Source organism: Eucyclogobius newberryi, unplaced genomic scaffold (assembly GCF_026437365.1).
Source record: "Eucyclogobius newberryi isolate DKJ021-1_F unplaced genomic scaffold, fEucNew1.0.hap1 SCAF_10, whole genome shotgun sequence".
In the NCBI taxonomy this organism is placed as follows: domain Eukaryota; kingdom Metazoa; phylum Chordata; class Actinopteri; order Gobiiformes; family Gobiidae; genus Eucyclogobius; species Eucyclogobius newberryi.
In genome coordinates, this window is record NW_027315724.1 from 24,187,489 (window position 1) to 24,195,420 (window position 7,932).

Below are 7,932 nucleotides of genomic sequence, written 5' to 3' on the forward strand. Positions count from 1 at the left end.
AGCCCTCGGTCCATGGAGGCCTGCGCTGCTGCTGCTGCTGCTGCTGCTGCTGATGTGTGGATGAATTCAAATGTGTTGATGAAGCAGAAATACTAAGTCATCCCCGGAGATAGTGAGATCACAACTGCATGTTTTCATTCATCTCGGGTCACTGCTGAAGGTTATTGATTTCAAGCAGTGACTATTTCACAATGTACACACAAGGGCGAGGTACAGACGCCATGAACATGATCTTGGATGTTCATCTATGACGGAAACAACAGAAAAACAGCAGAAACATTCACACATAGCCTATATCGCCAAAAAAGTATAGTTTTTTTTTAGATTAGCTATGAGTGTAAATCATTGCTAATTTACAATCAAAAACTTGTAAATTAGGCTATTGCTTAGAATTGTTTCAGATTTAGAAAGAATATTAATGGTTTGGATATAAAAGGTACAATATACATCCTTATGAATGTTTTGTAGATCATTAAAACAAGTTAATGCAATTGCAATAAATGATAACAACATTACACAAGTTAGGGGGTACTCCGGAGACATAAACATTTAGGAATCACTGCTTTATGTGTTATATACAACAACAACAACAACAACAACTTTTGATTTGAAAAAAAAAAAAACTGTGTAGTTCACCCTGAGGCATAATTATATACTTCCTTCATTTAAACACACTACTGCACATTATCAGTCTCTTTATGAACTGAGACCATAGACAGTACTTTAATGTAGCCTATAAAAGCCTATTATATTAGTGCAAAAACCCTGATATTGCACTCACATAAACCAGTTGCCATTATCACCAAACTATCTGTTCTTAAGCAATAGAACTCTAAAGGACTTTCCTGTAAAGTGTGTCAGAGTGACTCAAGCAGTTAGTAAGCCAAGGATCAGAGATGTCGAAACTAAGGTGTGGCTGCGGGCCGCTCTCAGCGCTGTACCGTGCGCTGCTCCTTTAACGAGCCAACGCACGGCAGGATTTATGTGTGACGTAGGACGTAGGCTGCGTGGAGCGTGTGTGCAGGAAACGCACAGTGTATATTGTAGCGGTTACAAGGTACCTGAAGTTACTGCGAGTGCACCGGAAACGCGTTTATTGTTTTATGTAAAAATAGTGTCGTGAGATGGACTCCACTGTTTAAAGTAAGACATTGCGTAAAAGTAATGCACTGGATGGTAAAGGATGCACATTTTCTTTGTTGATTTGTTATTTAGTGCCTTGATTTTCTGTCAGTTTGCTGGAGAACAGTAGTGTGACTTGGTGGGTTTCCAGGTCTATTAGTATTTTACTGGGATCAGCCCTAAATTGCAAAATCACAACACCTATTATGACAGCTATGTTTACAAGCAAAGCCAAATTGTATTGTTATCTGACTTCTACACCTTTTAGTTGACGTAATTGACATGCAAACAGCAACATCTGCTGTGAATATTCAGAGGGGCTATTATCAGGAATAAATAAGTTTGCCTATGTCATTTTTACTTTTACTTTTCATAATCTAATAATAATAATCTTATTCTGAGTGACAAACACCCCTTTTATAGTGTGATTAATTTGATAATGTTTTAGTGGACGGTGTGCAAGAAACACTAATTTGGTGCTCTTTTTATTTTTAAGCAACGTTGTGAAAAGTGTGTTTTATTTTGACAGCGGAAGTGCGCACGTCGTTCCTCACGCGAACTCAACGCCGCTCAGCGAACTGGCAGCGCACGGTGGCTACTTGAACGAAAACGGGGGAAGCGGCTCCGACAACCAGCTGAGCTACCGACGCGGACCCACCAACATGCCTCAAATCAGCGGCTAAACGCGGCTGCAAACACAGCCACCGTCCCGCGGACACCCACCCGACGGCGGACGACCACGCCCCGCGGAGCTTGTGGAAAGCGCGGCTCCGAAGCGCAACAGTGACCGGGGGCACAGCGGCTGCACAGGGCGGCTAGCGCGCGGAGGAAGCAGCGGCGGCCAGCAGCGGCAGGAGCGGGACCCGTGCGCGGCTTTTTGCGGGGGAACTCTCCGCGTCGAGAGCCATGAGGGAGTACAAAGTCGTGGTCCTCGGCTCGGGGGGAGTCGGCAAATCCGCCCTGACCGTGCAGTTCGTCACCGGCTCCTTCATCGAGAAGTACGACCCCACGATAGAGGACTTCTACCGGAAAGAGATCGAGGTGGACTCGTCGCCCTCCGTGCTCGAGATCCTGGACACCGCGGGCACCGAGCAGTTCGCCTCCATGCGGGACCTGTACATCAAGAACGGCCAGGGCTTCATCCTCGTCTACAGCCTGGTCAACCAGCAGAGCTTCCAGGACATCAAGCCGATGCGCGACCAGATCATCCGCGTCAAGCGGTACGAGCGCGTGCCCATGATCCTGGTCGGGAACAAAGTGGACCTCGAGGGGGAGCGCGAGGTGTCGTCCGGCGAGGGCAAGGCGCTGGCGGACGAGTGGAGCTGCCCGTTCATCGAGACGTCGGCCAAGAACAAGACCTCCGTGGACGAGCTGTTCGCGGAGATCGTGCGGCAGATGAACTATGCCTCGACACCGAATGGCGACGACCAGTGTTGCTCGTCGTGTGTCATTCTTTAAGAGAAGCCGGCGCAGGCTTCTTCTTGGTTATAATAATTGCAGTGGTGAGTTGTTGTTTTTGTGTGTGTGTGTGTGTGTTTTTTTTTCTTCTTCTTTACAATTTGTGCCACGGCTGCGCCCCCGTTTTGTATTCTATCTGCGCTTCTCAGCCCCCCGTTTTGTGTCCCCTGCAAGCTCAGTGTTAAGTTAACAGTAGCAGGCTTTGTATCTATTGTTTGACTTGACACTTTGGGGAAGTCAGCTCGACTCTTTTGGGGAACTGGAAAAGCAAGCTCAGTGTTTGACTTTTAGATTCGTGCACAGTTTAAATCTATCCTTTCCTTGGCTTGCGTTGGCATAAAGTTGCTGGACAAGTTTAGAGGGGGGGGGGGGGGGGATTCCTGTCTTGGGCTCATTTGACCTATATAATAAACTCCAACATGTCCTGAGAGCACTAATTCTCTTGTGTTCCATTTGTAACCCTGTTCCTGACTGTTTTTGCTCTGTGTTTTGACAGTGTCTTGCACCGGAGCGTGTACTGTTGAGCTGCTCTGTGCTCTCTCGCCCTGGCCTTTGAGGAGGCTGAACACAGGAATGCCACTGGGAGGAGGAGAAGAGGAGGAGGAGGTGGTGGGGCGGCTGAAGAAGAGGGAGGAATCCTGCTGGCTTGTAATATCTTGGCCGCGAGATCAGTGTCCACGAGTGACGTCAGCGAAGCCAGAAGTGTGTCAGCCGCACTCTCCCCCCCCACGCCACAACTGTACTTGCAAATGGATCTAAGCCGTTTTTTTCTTTGTCAGGGAATAATTAAGGAGAGCCACATTTATAGACACTAATGGATATTTGTGTATAAGAGTTTATTTTGTTAATTATCTGCACAATATGGGCAAGGGGATGAACCGTACCTTTTGCGAAACACTCCCGTTTAAGCCCTTCTCGTTCCCAAAGTTTAAAAAAAAAGACTCTTAACTGCTGGTTGAGTGTTGACGAGTGCCACTTTTTTCCTTCATCGCTTTCTTCGACAGTGCGTGAGAGGACCTTTAACTGACACGACACGGGGATGGATAATCCGACGGCCCTCGTGTCCCAGTGCCTTTCCAGAACAACTCGGCTGTTTCTCTTAAATCTAGTGCCAACCTGTCACCAAAAGGACCCCTTGACTTGGCAATCGACCGACTCCGTTCTCGTCACGCCCACACAGGCCTCGTTGTTCTGGATTCTGTGGTTTTCTGTATGTTTTTACAACGGTCAGGTGCTCATTTGTTTATTGTAAGAACAAATCTATATATTTCAGATGCACAGGTACTGGAGACCTATTAAAGCACCGAACCAGACCAGCCTAAAATCTAAGGAATTCATTTTTCTCTTTTTTTTTTTTTTTTTTTTTTTTTTTTTGTGTGTCTCCTTTTCAACCGGAAATGTGATGATGATGTAATGTTGACACAATTAACCTGATTGTAAGTTTTATTTCAGAGTTGCCATTGAACCATGGGGCTGTCTGTTTTAAAGACTAGACTTTTAATACAAATTGCATTTTTAACAAAAGAAATCAGATTCTGTGTTTTGTTTACCTTTTACTTTATACTAGTAAATAAGATCTTTATCGTTTAGGATAAATGTGTGTTCAGCCTCAACCATTATGAAAACACATGCGCTCTTAAAACGTTCTTATTTGACAAAAACATGACAAATACTACTTAAACTCACAAAATGTTTCCTCTTGTTTTACATACGCCAACAAAGGAAACGTAAGAGAGATTTTCACATTCAAAATCTGGTTAGTTACAATTTAAGATGATAACTGGTATTTACATTTTTGGGTAATGTGGAAAAAGCAACACTTGTCACCGCTTTGATTTTATGAACAGAGAAAAAAAAAAGTGGTATCTAACACGGGGAAATATTGTCCTGTTAAACCAATGGTGATTTGCCTTCTTGTTTGGTGTTGGGAAAATACATTTCTCCATTTAAACACATCAAAGAACATCATGGATACTGTATATTCACCGTTCACGCCACAGATAATCCGTATCCAAGAATGATTTGAAGTCTGATTCAGTCAATGTCTGCCTGTCCTAGTACACAAAAGTACACGATCACAATATGGCTGCTTGTTTTTGCCCAGATAATTGCACTGCATTTCCCCACATCTCTGTGCAGTAAAGTAGGGCACAACCAAAGAGCAATACATCATATACAAACAGTTATTTTTAAGTTAAGAGGTCACTTGTTTTTGTTAAACATGATAAAATATGCGGTATACTGTCATATCATTGTATTTTTGGTCACGGTTATTACTGCGGAACGTCTATTATGTCCCAAGTTACAAGTTGTGATTGTATTTACATTTTACTGTGGGTGCACACAGGTGTAATGCGGAGCCGCCAGTGTGAAAGAGCAGGGCTAACTCTGCTGTTTACCTTTAGGCGTTCTAATGTCTGTTGGGCCATTCCACTGCAGTTTTGCTTCAGGGGACATCAGTAAACACATACGAGATGGGCATTTAGTGCTACTGTGTGTCCGGGAGCTGTCGTTGTGTCCACACGCTGTTTGCATTTGTTATTTGTTTCCGGGGAGCACTTATAGCATTAGTTGAGTTCAGCGGGTTGTTTGTTGTGGAGCGGTAGGACCTGCCTTTGTTCATGGATTTCAGCTTCCTGTTTATAGGTGACAGTTTGAGGACGTTTCGCCATTCAAAACATATATAGGGTTTACCGTATTTTCATAGTTTTGGCCGTGGGTGCGACTTATATTTATACTTATATACTTATACTCCGGAGCGACTTGTATGTGATATTATCTGTTATTTTCACACTTGCAACTGCATTTCATACTCCAGTGCGACTTGTATATGTTTTGTTCTTCTCTCTTATGCATTTTTTGGCTGGTGTGACTTATAGTCCGGAAAATACGGTACATTGTTAATTGTTATGACAATGGTCCTAATTTTTATCATTCTGAAACCTTATTCAACATTGATCTGGTTAAAATGTAGAATTTTTTCATGATACTATTACGAATGTCACAATATAACATTTTTGTGTTATGATTATTGTGAGAAAAAAACATCACAATCTAAAGATGATTTAGTATTACAGAGAATATGACTAGAAATAGTCGAAACATCCCAAGGTAACAACATCTCTTACCATTTGTCTGATATAAAATAAACCATTTGAAGTAAGAAGATAAGATATTCTTAATCTAGAGAAATCCTTAATTTACTTCCATTTGGATTGTCTGATTAACAGTCTAGTTACTAATCCTTAAACTTCACCAACTCAAACTTTCTGAATTACATAATTAAGTTAATCTGCCAAAATGATACAGATATTAAAAAATTTGGGCAATTGAGTTAATTAAAACGACTTAACTCTGCTTCTAAAATGGTCAGAATTAATATTTTTTTAGTTCTTGCTTTAATATTGTGTCTTTAATAATCACAACTACCTTATTTTTTGGACTATAAGTTGTACCGGAGTATAAGTCGTACCAGCCCAAAAATTCATGATAGAGAAGAAAGTATATAAGTTGCACTGGAGTATGAAATGCGGTTGCAAGTCTGAAAATAACAAATAATATCACATATAAGTCGCTTCGGAGTATAAGTATATAAGTATAAATCGCACCCCGGCCAAAACTATGAAAAAAGGTTCCACTTATAGTCCGGAAAATACGATATTGCTTCACCTAATCTTGACATCCTTAGATACTACAACTAATACTTTTATCTGTATCATGTAACTTTCACTATTTAAGGTCAACTATTTTATTTTAATGCATTTAATCCCATCAGCATCTTAACTGCCGTCATGCATGAACAGAAGTATGAGGAGTGATGAGTGCAGGGCCTCACAGCCTCGTACTGTAACCCCAGAGTCAAGCTATTGCACAGCCTCCATCTCTTGCGGTGGAATAAACATCTGATAGCTGAAGAATTTGCCCTTTGGAAAGGAAGGGGCTCTGCCGAGTTCCTGTTTCTTTAATCTAGCTTTCCTCAGAGCGAGAAGGTGAAAGTTTCATTTCCTCTCTCTTTTTTTTTTGCCACGCTCAGCACTAATTTGAATAACGTCATTCCTTTTTCAACTCTTAAGGTTATTAAAAGTACCCACTTCCCATGTGTTTCTGTCATAGAAACCCGAGTTATGTTAAATGTAAAGAGCTCGACAGTCACGGTGGGTCATGGGAGATGGTCATGTGATGCGGTTGCTATGGATGAGGGGGGGTGGGGCTGTGGTGCGGCTGCTGTGGGTGGGTGGGTGGGTGGCCTCGTGACCTGTGGCAGTTCAAGCGTTGTCGCACGGATGACAGTATAAGAGAGAGGTGTCACTCAGTTTGATCAGGTTCATTGGTATACAGTACATTCCTGATTGATTGTATGTTTGGCCTCGCTAAACTTCACTTATGTAAAATCTTTGTATTGACCTTATTGTACACATGTGACTTCTGCAGTTGGAAGCGGTTGCTGGCACAGGAAGTGGTGAGAGGATTCAGAGAGAGGGGGCGGTGTGTTTGCATTTTTTTTTTTTTTTTTTACATGGACTTAATCACTATATAGGCTCCTGAGTGAATTTCAGGCTTCTCTTGCTCTCTTAGCGTCATCATGCTATTTTAGTGGCTCGCCTATGTTCAAAAGAGTGGTTTTGTGTCTTCTAGGCCAGGGCAGCGCTCTTCTTATGCATTTTCTTAACCTTATTTGACACGTCTGAACCAGTGGCATCCGTGTGAAATTCACACACGGCTTTGGTTGTTTTTCATTCTTGTCTTGTTGTTGTTCTTTTTTGAGCTGGGCATTACCATTACAACCAGTGGTCCCATGTTTGTTTGGCCCTTGCAGGCTGAATGAGCTTTGTTTTTCCGTCTTTTCCCCTCAGTCGTACACATGCGCCGCAGTTAAACCCCACTGTGCCCCTTTACACCCTGTAGTTAAGATTTCACTTGAGTTTCAGCTCCAAAACAAACATCTGTCAGGGGAATGCACCTGTAGAGCAAGACGGAATAGACTTTGTATTGCACAAGTTAAAAGAAGAAGAAGAAGCAAAAACTGTGAAATGCAACGTACAGTTGGAACTGAAACCAACCCATGTTGTGTCAGCTTAAATAGTTATACTTTTACTAGAATCCAATTGTCGGTCCTTAGACATCTGTCTTCATCTATGAGTTAATTTGACAAAATAAGTAATTCTAGCATAATCTGTCAGGGTGAATAATATGCTGTCTGTATGATGTAGGCTAACTTATTGCAATTTTGAGAACCAATATTGAGACTAACAAAAGTTGTTTAAGTTGTTGTAATATAAAGCTTTAATATCAGCGTTGGTAACGTATATTAACATAAAAACGTATATACAGTAAAATGCTATATCTTGTTAT

The 7,932-nt window shown here is 42.1% G+C and overlaps 1 protein-coding gene across 1 annotated transcript; it reads left to right on the forward strand.

The window, feature by feature from the left end:
- Window positions 1-1,701: 1,701 nt before the first annotated feature.
- On the forward strand, window positions 1,702-4,108 carry LOC140378912 (ras-related protein Rap-2b). The gene is made up of 2 exons (XM_072464147.1): window positions 1,702-2,624; window positions 3,077-4,108. Exon 1 carries the CDS (start codon window positions 2,029-2,031, stop codon window positions 2,578-2,580), a length of 552 nt encoding a protein of 183 aa, XP_072320248.1. The 5' UTR covers window positions 1,702-2,028; the 3' UTR covers window positions 2,581-2,624; window positions 3,077-4,108.
- The last annotated feature ends 3,824 nt before the right edge of the window (window positions 4,109-7,932 follow it).

Excerpts from the sequence above, each read along its gene's own strand:
- LOC140378912 (XM_072464147.1), top strand. The coding sequence starts at position 2,029 with ATGAGGGAGTACAAAGTCGTGGTCCTCGGCTCGGGGGGAGTCGGCAAA.